At 36.1% G+C, this 13,756-nt stretch overlaps 2 protein-coding genes across 2 annotated transcripts; one reads left to right on the forward strand and one right to left on the reverse strand.

The window, feature by feature from the left end:
• Positions 1-214: 214 nt before the first annotated feature.
• Positions 215-4,578, reverse strand: LOC112174176. The gene is made up of 6 exons (XM_024311907.2): positions 4,099-4,578; positions 3,719-3,833; positions 3,518-3,602; positions 904-955; positions 621-675; positions 215-443 (listed from the first exon to the last, which is right to left on the reverse strand). The coding sequence occupies exons 1-6, from the start codon at positions 4,504-4,506 to the stop codon at positions 367-369; spliced, it is 792 nt and encodes a 263-aa protein (XP_024167675.1). The 5' UTR covers positions 4,507-4,578; the 3' UTR covers positions 215-366.
• A 2,994-nt stretch (positions 4,579-7,572) lies between these two features.
• Positions 7,573-11,605, forward strand: LOC112174551 (LRR receptor-like serine/threonine-protein kinase RGI2). Its single transcript, XM_024312339.2, has 2 exons — positions 7,573-10,885; positions 11,068-11,605. The coding sequence occupies exons 1-2, from the start codon at positions 8,071-8,073 to the stop codon at positions 11,523-11,525; spliced, it is 3,273 nt and encodes a 1,090-aa protein (XP_024168107.1). The 5' UTR covers positions 7,573-8,070; the 3' UTR covers positions 11,526-11,605.
• The last annotated feature ends 2,151 nt before the right edge of the window (positions 11,606-13,756 follow it).

Genomic DNA, 13,756 nt, shown 5'->3' on the forward strand with positions numbered 1-13,756 from the left:
AACTAAGAAGTTGAAATGAACAAACCCTATCAGAGCTCTAGGATTTTAGAAAGAGGCACGTGAGGTGTGTGTCATTGCTCTCGAGTTGTCTAGGAAATTGATCTATATGTTGTAAATTGTAATTTTTAATAAGATATTGTCTTTTTTTATAATTTTATATTAGAGTATTTTATTTTTTTCAATGAATTAGAATTTTGTAGGGCGAACGAAGTAATTAGTAGGGTGACAATAGCCACACCCTTATTCAAATGGTAACATAAATAGAATTATATAATAGAACCATATAAAGATGTTTTGGCCCATATCTCTGACTACAAGTTTGCCAGTACTCTTTGAATTTCACTTTTTAGTTGCATGTACTTCAGTTCAGCGCTTGCCGAAAAGCTTATCTAGTAACGAAGATAATCCTTCGTGTGGTTCATCCTCATGAGATTTCAATAAAGCTGCAACGGAAAACCAACCAGCAATCATTAAGAAAGAACAGTTTTCTTTTTCCTTTCAAAATATAGGATTTGGATTGTTGCTGACGCAATCCTGTACACTACAACTTCAAGTAATAATTATCTTTGTCTATCAACTTGTGGACTAAGGATGGAGTATTTCACTGAATCGATGCTTACCATCTGCTGCCATTGGGTAGAGATCGAAGAAGGTACTGGCTGACTTTAAAACTTTCTGCAGATGTATGTAATAAACAAGGTCAGTCAATCAATGAATTATGAAAGTTATATAGGACTTTAGAGAACGATGAAAGTTATATAGGACTTTAGAGAACGACAAACTCCAGATTCGTTCACCATTGAATTTGTGAAAAATTTGATATGTCTATGCTATAGCGGCAGGACTATGGCAGAAGCTCTTCTGATAAACTATATATTATAAAGGATAATAATTGATCCGTACCAATACGAAATCACCAGGTTTGAATGGGATTTCTGCCATGCCGGTTGCTTTCCTGCATACATAGATTATCTTGTTAAGCAAGGTAATACATGAAAAAGAAGAAGAGAAAATGAGAATTTCTGTTGGGACCTCCAAATTTACTCATTTGACATCTCATACTTTCTACACCTCTGTTTTGCTTTTAAATAAAAAAAATTTCTTATTAAACCTCCTTTTGAATTCCTATTATAACCTTAATTATATTATTCAGATACAAAACAATAAAGGCTGGGTCTATTCAAACCTCCTAATTTACTATTTAGACCTCTCTTCATTTTTTTGGCACTGAACTTCCTGATTTACCCCTATTTTTATCTATTTACACCTCTGTTATATATGCGATGTTCCAATAATAAAAGAAAAAAAAATTGTACCTCTAAACTCCAGTTAGCTTTCATGATCAACTGGGAGCACACCCAAAAAAAAAAAAAAATCTTTAAGATTAACGATTTCTCTGTTTTTGGTAATTACGATCGACTAATTTGAATTCTCAATTTCAAACCTCATTTTGTGTTCTTCAAACAATTTGGCATTACTTGATGCAGTTCAAGTTGGATTTCCATTGGAGCAATTTAAAGAACCTTATAATTCTTGATTGCCCAACTAGGTTTGATGAATCTTGGTCAATCCTTTTTGGGTTGAGAGAAAAGTCAGTGAAAGTAAGTCTTGACCCTGTTTTTGTTTTCTGATTTCAAAGATATATTGACATTGAAATTGCATAAATTTAAATTCAAAGATTTCAAATATCATCTAATCTATAATTTACAGAATCTAATAATAAACTTGAGATGAAACAATGAAGACGTCTCAAGCTCCTGGAGCCAGTGACAACCAATTAGGAGATGGGTACAAGAAGAGAGAGAGGGTATGAGAAGAAAGACATGAAGGAATAGTGGGGAAGAGGGAAAGGAGAATAGAGAGAGGATTACAATAGAGAGTTAGAGAGAAAGAGAGATGTCTACTGCTTAGATCATATGATACATGTTTTTCTTTTTTTGTTTTCCAGTTTTGATCAAAACATGTTTCTTCCTCTTCTTAATCTTTGATTAGATGGTGATTTCAAATAAATAAGATGGAGTAGTTATTTCAAAGTTTGAATTTTAGCTTTCTAAATTTTGTGAATAGAATTGGAGAAAGAACTGCAAGATGTAAGAGGGGAGTTGCAGCTCCCACGATGTAGATGCAGGTTTTTTTATTTTATTTTTTATATATTTGTAAAGGGGTAAAATTGGTTTTAAAATTGTGCAAAAAATGAAGGAGGTCCAAATAGTAAATTGGGAGGTCTGAATAGAACTACCCAACAATAAATTGCTAATGATACTTCTAATTCACTTACTACAACTCAATTTTTTTTTTTTTTTGCATGCAAACCTAAAAACTTACCCAACAAAATTTCTAAAACTTTCATTCATGAATCAAATGGTCATGACCCTCTCATTCACTAAGCAACATGTAGTAGTAACCACAACAAAAAAAAGGAAGATATAATAATCCACTTTGGAGATAGTAAAACTAACCATCAACAACAAAACCTCTGCAGCCAAATTAGCATAAACAATTAATACTAACTCAATCTAAGTCACTAAGAAACATGCAGCAATAACCCAAAAAATAATAATAATAAGCAGCAATAAACTAATAACCCAAAATCAAGAAAAGAAAAGGAAAAAAAAACAGAAAACAAAAAAGACAAAATAAAAAACTACCGTCAATCTCCCACCCAAAAACTCTCATCCTCCAACCAAACCTTGAATAAAATTTAAACTGAGAACTTAATAAGGGTTCTTGAATTTTCTCTTTTAGCCTTTTAATCTGCAACAAAGTTCATACATTCAAATTATACCTTGTTTGGAGGCTCTGAAACAACGAATTGTGTCTCCATTAATGATAATTTTTTAAAAGTAGGTGCAAAAATCTTTTGCGCATCACTAGTTGTGATGTTTTGATTGGAAAGGGATTGTTGCCATGGATGAGCATAACTCATAAGTTAAAATAAAGTTAAAATAACTAGTTGAGAGGTCTACAAGAAAATGCTAGTTGATTATAATTCACTGTCTATAATTATCATTTTATAAGAGGATTTATATGTAATTCAATAATTCAAAAGAGATGAAGGTCAAGTGAGTAAATTTGGAGATCTTAATAGAAAAAGTCAAAGAAAATTTATAGTAGGAGAGTTGAAGCATTTCTACCGATCCTCTCTACTTTTTAGCAAATCCCCTAAATCTTCATTTTGAAGCCACGTTATTAATCAACCAAAATTCTCTACTTTAAATAATTTTGAAAATTTTTTTTAACTTATATGCAACAATTAGTTTATTGTGAGTCAAACTCGCGACCCCCCTATTTATAAAGGGGAGACCACTAGACCAGATGGTAGACATTTTGAAAGGTTATGTTATTATTTCAAACAAGTGCATATTTTGCCATACTATTTACGTTTTATACTTTAGTGTATGTGCATTAATGCATCGACATAAAAATATAAATTAGTTGTATTCAATAGTAGACTACGTACATCTAGGAGAATAGCTGAAGTATACGTTTAAGGTTATTCGAAAACAGGAAAGCATACCTAAGCAAGAGACGTCCATCATTATATTCTTCGTATTCGAAGAATGTGCAGCCCGTGGCGAAGGGTATAACTTTATGTTTCCACTCTGTAATTTCACAAAGTCAAGAACTGCATATTAACCTTAATTAGAGGGAAAAAAAAAACTACATATTAACAACTAAGACCTCCATGTTAACAAAATTTACAACCTTAAAAATTTACCTAGATGCCAAATTACACTGGCAGTCAATTTTGCGCCTTCCGTGACATTATCAATGACGAAAACAATATTGGGTCCCATTGCCTCCATCATCTTGGCAAAGAAGGGGATAACACCCTGTTATATACATTGCACAAATTCTTCAATTCATTGAATTAACCAAACAATGCTGAAAAGGTCTAATGAGAAAAGGATTGTGAGTAGAGAAATTATTATGAGTGTGGAACCAAGACGTTCTTCAAATAGAATGACAGAAGTAGATACAAAGTTGGTACCTAAAATAGCAATGTTAAAGCGTACGTATTTGCTCTTTCAAAAAAATTTCTAAGCGGAGAAAACGCATGAGATGAAGCTAGAAAGAATATAAACATAAAAAACCAACCTGTTTTTTTCCTTCAAAGGGAACGTAAAACACAAGATCCTGATACTGGCAGTTATCTGCTAGAAGTGGATCCAATTTGCTTATGTCCTTGGAATTGATGGCATTGTAGAAATCTTTAGCCAACTCCGCCACAGAAGGAGGTGCTGGGATAGGCGCTATCCCACACGATCCATCATCATCACTTCCGAACACTCTCCATTGTTCATCTTTGCGTTTTTTTCCATTAACATTTGAAATCGTAATCGAAGCCATCTTTTCGATGGTCAATGGTAACTGAAAAGTAGTAGTACTGGCCTTATGACTTTTCGCATCGAGTGTTGCGGTAGCAGTAGTTGTGTTGATGTTGATGGAGCTTTTCTTTGATCTGAGGCAATAAGCTCCTATTGAATGTTGGGTTAGTGAGGCCATGGATTTCAGAATGTAGACAATTTGTGAGAGAGACAGATGGATTATTACATATGCAATGAATGAGATCAGCTGGTTAACTCCATACGAGGCAAAGTATTGATGTTCCTGATATGCTTCATCTCCACTTTTATGTGCTGCATTCTATACTTGCGAATCAGGCAAAGAATCCTTAATGTCTTTATGGGCTTTAGTTGAACTGGTTCAATTTTATGTTAAAATATGTCCCAAATTGGTGCAGTGGTTGGACACTTGGATTGAGAATGTTGGGCTGGATTTTTGCATACATGAATGTAAAGGTAGTGCTAGTGTGAGCAACCAAGACGTACACTGAAAATCAAGGATAAAGCATATTATTAGAATCGTGTGAGTTTGATCTAGATTGTTGGTTGTTTTAACTGTAAATCTTTTGGGGTTTAGTAGTAGGTTTGTGTAACATGATACTAATTAGTCGTGTTTGCTCGAGAACAACGTTTACATGCATTTTAGCATTTTTGTTGTAACTGACGATTGTTCAATCTCTTTCGGTTAAAATTTTGTTTTTATCTTTTCTTTTTCATCTCCGTCTCCCTCGATCTCTTTTAATTACTTTACTAAAAAAAAAAAAAAAATCTCTTTGAATAACTAAAGTGAAAAATAAAAATTTCTTTAAGCAGTAGTACGTAGCGCAGTTATGATATGCATGATTGAGTTTTGCTTAGATTCTTAGTTGCATGTAGTTCAAGTTGTCCAACCAGCACTCAAGTTATATGTAAATAAGCTGCTTTATGTTTATAAATATCATGCATGCATCTCGATCAAAGGCCAGCCAATCCTTTGGCTGTTGGTTGGATTTCATGAAACACGACAGTAGAATTACTGTACAAATTGTTTTTGTTGCTTCCATGCATGATGAAGCCAAGAGACGGCCGGCCAGGCCCCTCCCCGGCCACAAAAGCCATCTCCATCTTCGGGCCACTTTCTTTCTTGCTTCACATGTCTTGGATTTGTCGACCTTCTATATAGTGATGCATGATCATTGAGTGTCACTACATGTAGGGCTTCTTCTTTTAAGAAAAATTAAAGTTCTTATGTATGTGCATAATTCGATTCATCGACTTAAAAAATATATAAATCGGTAAGAGATTTCTCATCAAGCCGCTAGCCGTAAGTTGGCTCTAACAAGAACATGTACATGACATTCTCCTTAAAGCACTCTGGCACTAATTACCAAAATATCATAACCAGTTAACCATGACACTGTCGCCCGCCCACAGGAGAATCCAGCTCACTACAACAGCTAGAGGAGTGAATTTATCGAAAGGAAAGATTCCGATGGTGAAGAGTCACGGCAGGCGGCAGTAGCGTCCTAAGCAGAAGAGGCCAAACCATAAAGTCATGAGCAAAACCCAACTCACAAGTGGTTAAGCTTAAAAAACTGACGAAGAACCACGTTATAAAGCATTGCAGCCACAAGAAGAGCATCTTGAAGAATTGACTGCAATGAAATTAGCTAGTAACTCGGACCCCGCCGGCGCCACCCCCCCAAAAAAAAAAATCATAGCTTACAAAGATTTAGATAAATCAGAAATTGTATAGCTCTTTTCCAAAAAATTTGTTTAGCTATATATCTAATTCTTTAGCTAGCTAGCACAAATTTACATATGTATTGTTTTATCAGAAACATCATGCATGCTAATTCATTTATACAGTGACACTTGAATGATTGAAGATTTTCGAGTTTCACATTTTTTTTACAACAATACTCTTTGAAACGGAAACGTAAACATTGAATTGTTCGAAAAACTCATTCTTAAAATGGCTGAAATAACATAGAATTGGTGCAATTTCCTATCCCTCACAAATGCGTATAGAACTGGAGTACTGTGTAGCTTCAATTAAGTGTGGTTGGGGGATCACTTGCTCCCACCCTCCATACATAACTTATCCCAAACATGAAGCAAATAGGGCCATGATCATACAGCTCTATATCCCACTAGTTTCCATTTCACAATGTCTAGATATCTTTCTGAGACCTACTGTAGCTAATGATATATCATTTCCCCTAGTCTTTTCTGTTTGTATGTTTCTTATATTCCCAAAACTCCCTTCAATGAATCAATGTCATCATTGACTAGGGCTTCCCAACAGTTTTTAGGCCTCACTGTACCATACCTCACTGTGTGTGAGAGAGAGAGAGAGAGAGAGAAAGAGTCATAGAATGAACTATCTTAGAAACTAGTGGAGTTAAATCATATACTTCCATTTCTTGAAATAATTGAAACAAAAATCATGCTCTGGTGTGCTTTGTCTTCTTCCCTAGACCCATAAGTATTCATTTAACATCAACCTTGAAAAGGAAAACTAATCTGATAAAAATGGATCAGAAAGAAATATCCAATGAAGACAAGGAGGTGCTTGCAAAGATTTTACAACTAGATTTTGTGGGTAAAGCCAAATCTAGCTATGCAGCTTTTTATTGGGGTATTGGGAAGGTTCATGCATATATGGGAAAGGAACAGATGAACAACTTTAACAATACAAGATGAAATCGAGTCCTCACCATACTGATATAGATCATGTAAAAGGTTGATGTCTCATCTCTTTAAATTTAAAACTTTTTTTTCTTTTTTTGGTTGGGGAGGGCTGCTTAGTCATTTTCCTGATTTGGATTGTTATGCTATTAAAAGATGTGCAATCGTAATAAGTGAATTAGAATGAATCAATCAAACACTATGATGAATTAAAAAGAAAAACAGTATAACAGAAATTTATAACCCCGGATCACAAATCAACCTCATGAAAAACTTATAAAGTCCATGGTATAACTTTGGTATGAAAAGTTATATAAACCCCCCCCCCCCCCCCCCCCCTCCTTTCTCCGGTTCAATGGATAACATAATGGTGAATTGATCAATCATCGTGAGAGAAATGTTGCATACAACAGTTGTACACAAGAATTTGTACTACAAATAACATATGAATCACTCGTGTTGCACAACAATTTGATAATGAAAGAAGAGGGCAGAAGGTAATATCTACCTTACTTCAGTACTTGCTGTATAATTGGGTATAAACTTCAATAACTGAAAAAATTCAAACGCTCCAAGATGATATTACACCAATTTTGTTTTGGTATCATCCTTTAGGCCACCCAATTGTGACACTACAAACAATGGCATCAAAACTTGGTGAACAATGAAAGCAAGAAAAGCTTAACGAAATCTTTCTTATGCTGTCCTGTAGTGCTTGCCTCACATGATAACCATGATGCTCCAAAATGTTAGCAGTGGCAAAACAAAAAACTATACGACCAAAGGGAAATAAGGTGAATAATTATAAAGTTGTCAATTATTCATAGAAGACAAGCCCCTCTGATAATTCCCAATCATAAAACTTGCAATTAGGACCCCTTCATACTCTTTAAGTACTTTTTGAAACCATCAACTAATCTGTCCCTCCAAGCCCCATTTCTTAGTCTATTTCCAATAAAATAGCAGTTTGAAGGATTTGAAGGAAAAAAAACCCGTTGATTTCAATATACCAGCATATACATGCAGAGATCTTGATGCAGAGATTCACCTCATCATGTCAACTAATGCAATCACTATTATTCTCTTGTTTCTCAACATCTCTCTATTTCCTGCCATCTCTGCTCTGAACCAAGAGGGTCTCTCCCTGCTTTCATGGCTTTCAACCTTCAACTCTTCTTCCTCAGCTGCCCTTTTTTCTTCCTGGAATCCAACTGCCTATGATCCATGCAAATGGGATTATATCAGATGTTCTGAAGCAGGATTTGTTTCAGAAATCACAATAACCTCAATCAATATACAAACCAGGTTCCCCATCCAGCTACTCACCTTTAATCATCTCACCACCCTTGTAATCTCAAACGCCAACCTCAGTGGAGAAATTCCACAGGCAATTGGAAACTTGTCATCACTCATCATCCTGAATCTCAGCTTCAATGCTCTAAGAGGTTACATCCCACAGGAGATAGGAAAATTATCACAACTGCAGTTGTTATCACTGAATTCAAATTCCTTGGATGGTGCAATTCCGAAAGAAATTGGAAACTGTTCAGAGCTTCAACAACTTGAACTATACGATAACCAGCTATCTGGAAAGATTCCTGCTGAAATAGGCCAGTTGTGGGCTCTGGAAATCTTCCGTGCAGGCGGGAATCCTGACATTCAAGGTGAAATTCCAATGCAGATATCAAACTGCAAGGGACTAACTTTCCTTGGCCTTGCAGCTACAGGAATCACGGGGAAAATTCCAAGCAGCATAGGAGAACTTAAGAATCTCCAAACTCTTTCAATTTATACTGCAAATCTCTCAGGTGAGATTCCACCAGAAATTGGTAACTGTTCAGCCTTAGAAAATTTGTTTCTGTATGATAACCAGCTTGCTGGTCAAATTCCTGGTGAACTTGGTCTGTTGAAAAAACTCAGAAGAGTGCTACTGTGGAAGAACAATCTCAATGGAAGCATCCCAGACACACTAGGGAACTGTTCAAAATTGAAAGTAGTCGACTTCTCGTTGAATCTTCTGAGTGGTGAGGTTCCTTTGTCTCTTGCAAATTTGGTGGCATTGGAGGAGCTTCTTCTATCTGAGAATCAGATATCAGGCAGCATACCGCCTTTACTTGGAAACTTTTCCAGTTTAAAGCAACTGGAATTGGATAACAACAGATTTTCGGGTACAATTCCACCAGTCCTTGGGAAACTAAAAGAACTTACTCTTTTCTTTGCCTGGCAGAATCAGCTCCAAGGAAGCATACCAACTGAGCTGGCCAACTGTCAGAAACTTCAAGCATTGGATCTCTCACATAATCTCCTCAGTGGATCAGTGCCGAGTTCTCTGTTTGACCTCAAGAACTTAACACAAGTGTTGCTGATTTCAAATGAATTTTCAGGACAACTTCCAACCAATATTGGTAACTGTACCAACTTGATCCGCTTACGCCTCGGATCAAACAACTTCACAGGTCAGATACCATCCGGCATTCGGCTCCTGCAGAGATTAAGCTTCCTAGAATTGTCAGAAAATCATTTTACTGGGAAAATTCCTTCTGAAATAGGAGACTGCTCCCACCTAGAAATGGTTGACTTGCATGGAAATGAGCTCCGAGGCAGGATTCCTTCGTCTTTCCAATTCCTTACTGGTCTTAATGTTTTAGACCTGTCCATGAACCAAATAGAAGGCACAGTTCCTGAACATTTGGGGAAGCTGAAATCCTTGAACAAACTGGTGGTCAATGGAAACTACATTACTGGTTCCATTCCCAAGTCATTGAGCCTCTGTAGGGATTTGCAGTTGTTGGAACTGAGCAGCAACAGACTTACAGGCTCTATCCCAGACGAGATTGGACACTTGCAAGGGCTCGATATTCTCTTGAATCTGAGCTGGAATTCTCTGACGGGCCCCATTCCAGAAAGCTTCTCAAATCTCTCAAAACTTGCCACTATGGATCTCTCCCACAATATGCTGACAGGAAGCCTGAAAGTGCTGGGGGTTCTGGACAACCTCGTCTCCCTGAATGTCTCATATAATGACTTTTCAGGTCTACTTCCCAGTACTAATTTTTTCAAGGATCTTCCACCAACTGCATTTGCTGGTAATCACAAGTTATGCATCAACGGAAACAAGTGCCAACCAAATAGAAACCTGCATGACAAGAAATCCATCAGATATCTAATTATTTGTATCCTTCTCAGTGTAACTGCAACTATATTTCTTATGCTTGCTGGAATAGCTTTGTTTGTCAGAGTCTGGGGAATCACATTTGGGATGACGAACGGTAAAGAAGAAAATGATCTGGTGTGGGAATTCACCCCATTTCAAAAGCTTGATTTTGCGGTTAATGACATTGTGACTAAGCTATCAGACTCGAACATTGTTGGGAAGGGAGGCTCAGGAATGGTTTATCGTGTAGAGACTCCAACGAGACAGGTCATTGCAGTGAAGAAGTTATGGCCGATAAACAATGGGGAGCTTCCAGAAAGAGACCTTTTCTCTACAGAAGTTCATACTCTTGGATCGATAAGGCATAAGAATATAGTGAGGCTTCTGGGCTGTTGTAAAAATGGGAAAACCAGATTGCTTTTGTTTGATTACATCAGTAATGGGAGCTTAGCTGGATTGCTCCATGAGAAGAGGCTGTTCTTGGACTGGGATACAAGGTACAAGATTGTACTGGGAGCAGCTCATGGCCTAGCTTATCTTCATCATGATTGTGTTCCTCCAATCATTCATCGAGATATTAAGGCGAACAACATCTTGGTAGGGCCACAGTATGAATCTCTTCTTGCAGATTTTGGCCTTGCAAAGCTGTTGAGTTCTCCAGAATGCTACAAAGTTTCCAACACAGTTGCAGGTTCTTATGGGTACATTGCTCCAGGTAGTCCTTTACATACTGTTTCATGATCTAAATTCATCATGTTATTTAGGTTACTCAAATTAAACTAATATGGTTCAATAGTTTTCCAAATTTTTCGTTTATCTCAACCTACATCTAAGTCAAATCCTTCATTTGGCCTCCAATCTATTCCTACTCTGAATTTTTCACATTCCACATTGCAGAATATGGATACAGTTTGAGGATCACAGAAAAGAGTGACGTGTATAGCTATGGAGTGGTGCTCCTAGAGGTCCTAACAGGGAAGGAACCAACAGATAACAAGATTCCAGAGGGTGATCATATTGTCACTTGGGTTAATAAGGAACTTAGAGAGAGAAAAAGAGAATTCACATCAATTGTTGATCATCAGCTAATACTGAGATCAGGGACACAAATTCAAGAAATGCTTCAAGTTCTTGGGGTAGCTCTTCTCTGTGTTAATCCCTGCCCGGAGGAAAGGCCGACAATGAAAGATGTAACAGCAATGCTCAATGAGATCAAGCATGAAAATGAAGAATGTGAAAAACCAAATTTTCTTGGCCAAGGAGCTGTGACAAACAGGAAAACTGCAGTTTACAGTTCTAGTTTCTCCAAGTCATCTGAACCTCTAATTGGTTCACCTTCTTGTTTTCCCAGATAAAAGTAAAATTTGTATAGATTGATGTTATTTAGAGAAAGATGCTGTGCAGTAGCAATAAGACATGATATCCTGTTTCACTATGATTCAGTAAGAGTAAAATTATAGTTCCATCATTTAAAACAAAAGAAACTACGACCAAATGCATACTCTTGGGCCTTTGTTTCTGTTTTTGTCTTGGTTGGCCTAGTTGGGCCATCCTTTGTATCTTTTACTGTTTGTTTTTAATATAAGATAACTTTTCTGCCAAAAAACAAATGCATACTCTTCAGAACTTAATGTCGCATTTCTTAACTATTTGCATACAAGCTAAAAGTACATACACAAATGTCAAAATGGCTATATCATAAACTACATAAAGAGACTCCTGTGGTTGAGGACTGAGGAAGGCAGGTGTTTCGTTTGCAAATAGGTTTCGATACAAAAAAAATGAAATAAAAAAATAAATAAATAAAAATTCTTAATCTCGGATAACTAAGATGGTATTGTTTTCACTCACTCACATTTGATCACACTATGGACCTCATTTATTTCTAACAACTAAGATCAGTCACATTTGGCAGTCAACTTTTAGAAAAACATTTGATGCCTTGAGCATTATTGTTCAAACTCGCAACACAGCCCGCCCTCACAAACTGAATTGCTAAAAGCAAATTTTCCAGCAGTGTCCAAACAATAGAATAACCTGCTTCCATTGACAATGCAAATTCATAATACGCAATACATTACCAAAGTCTGAACCAACAAGCTTTTCATTATCAAACTGGGGACCAACAGCAGTACAATAGCTTTCAAGCCCTCCTGAGTTGTCTGTGGGGCAATGGTAGTGACATTCCTGTTTGACATGAGCCGAATAAATCATGGGATTATGAAGAAGCAATTGGACCACTATCCCCCTCAACCTTTCCCAACAATTATTTTCGGCAAAGAAAAAGAAATTTCATGCTGCATGTTCTTGAAAGGAGACACTGTCCTTTAGACACGTGATACTGAACCATCTCAGGCCCACTGATTGTATATTGTAGCTTATCAAGTTCTAATCACTAACAATGCAAGCAAACCATCAACTAATCATTCTCCTAAATATTCTTATAGAAGCTATAGGAATTTCAACTGAAGCATATCCAAATCCCTATTTTAATAAACATTACACTTCTCTCATATCCAAGTCCCCTATAATTTGGAATCATATACTCAAAGCATTAACATTGACCAGCAAGCTTTTCACTACAAGTCCCCTCAGACATTTATGATTTTTGTAATGGTTACTAACAACAGAAAACAATGGCAGATATATTAGGGAAAAAAATGAAAAACTTGACAGCCATAGTAACATACTATCCAATCCTACAATAAGCATTCATTCAATCATAGTGAGTTTGAGTTGTGATTTGAAACTAGATGAAATTTAGACCCCAGATAACTAAACTATCCTGATCAGAAAACCTAGGAAGCGATTGTAATTGCTTGAAGAGATTTTCAAAAAGAAGTTTAGAACCATAAACTCTATTCCCATTCACCACCACAAAATATGGGAACATGAGAAACAGATTATTTGCATTCTGCTTTGGGAAAAAAAAAAATGGCTAGCTATAAACATCAAATCAATCTATTCCCAACTAGAAAAGGTACTAAATATCAAGTACTGTAAACATGTTGCATAAAAAGACCTCATATTAGTTTCAATACAATAATCGCAAGGTAGCTATAAACATCAAATGAGCCTATTCCCTACTACAAAAGGTACTAAATATCAAGTACTGTAAACATGTTGCATAAAAAGACCTCTTATTAGTTTCAATACAATAATCGCAAGGTAGCTATAAACATCAAATGAGCCTATTCCCTACTACAAAAGGTACTAAATATCAAGTACTGTAAACATGTTGCATAAAAAGACCTCATATTAGTTTCAATACAATAATTGCAAGGTAGCTATAAACATCAAATGAGCCTATTCCCTACTACAAAAGGTACTAAATATCAAGTACTGTAAACATGTTACATAAAAAGACCTCACATTAGTTTAATGACAATTGATTATGTTTGTACATCAACGCTAATCCTAAAACAGATTCTTGCCAAAAAAAAATCCAGAAACACAAGAGGCAAATCAAGGGAACAGACAGAGGTACTGAGATTGATATTATCAGTCACCAAATATAACTTTCTAACATCTATATATTTCCTTTTTCCTAATCATTCAATTACAATATATCTCCCAACTCACTCAT

The sequence above is a fragment of the Rosa chinensis genome, chromosome 6, assembly GCF_002994745.2.
Source record: "Rosa chinensis cultivar Old Blush chromosome 6, RchiOBHm-V2, whole genome shotgun sequence".
Classification (NCBI taxonomy): Eukaryota; Viridiplantae; Streptophyta; class Magnoliopsida; order Rosales; family Rosaceae; genus Rosa; species Rosa chinensis.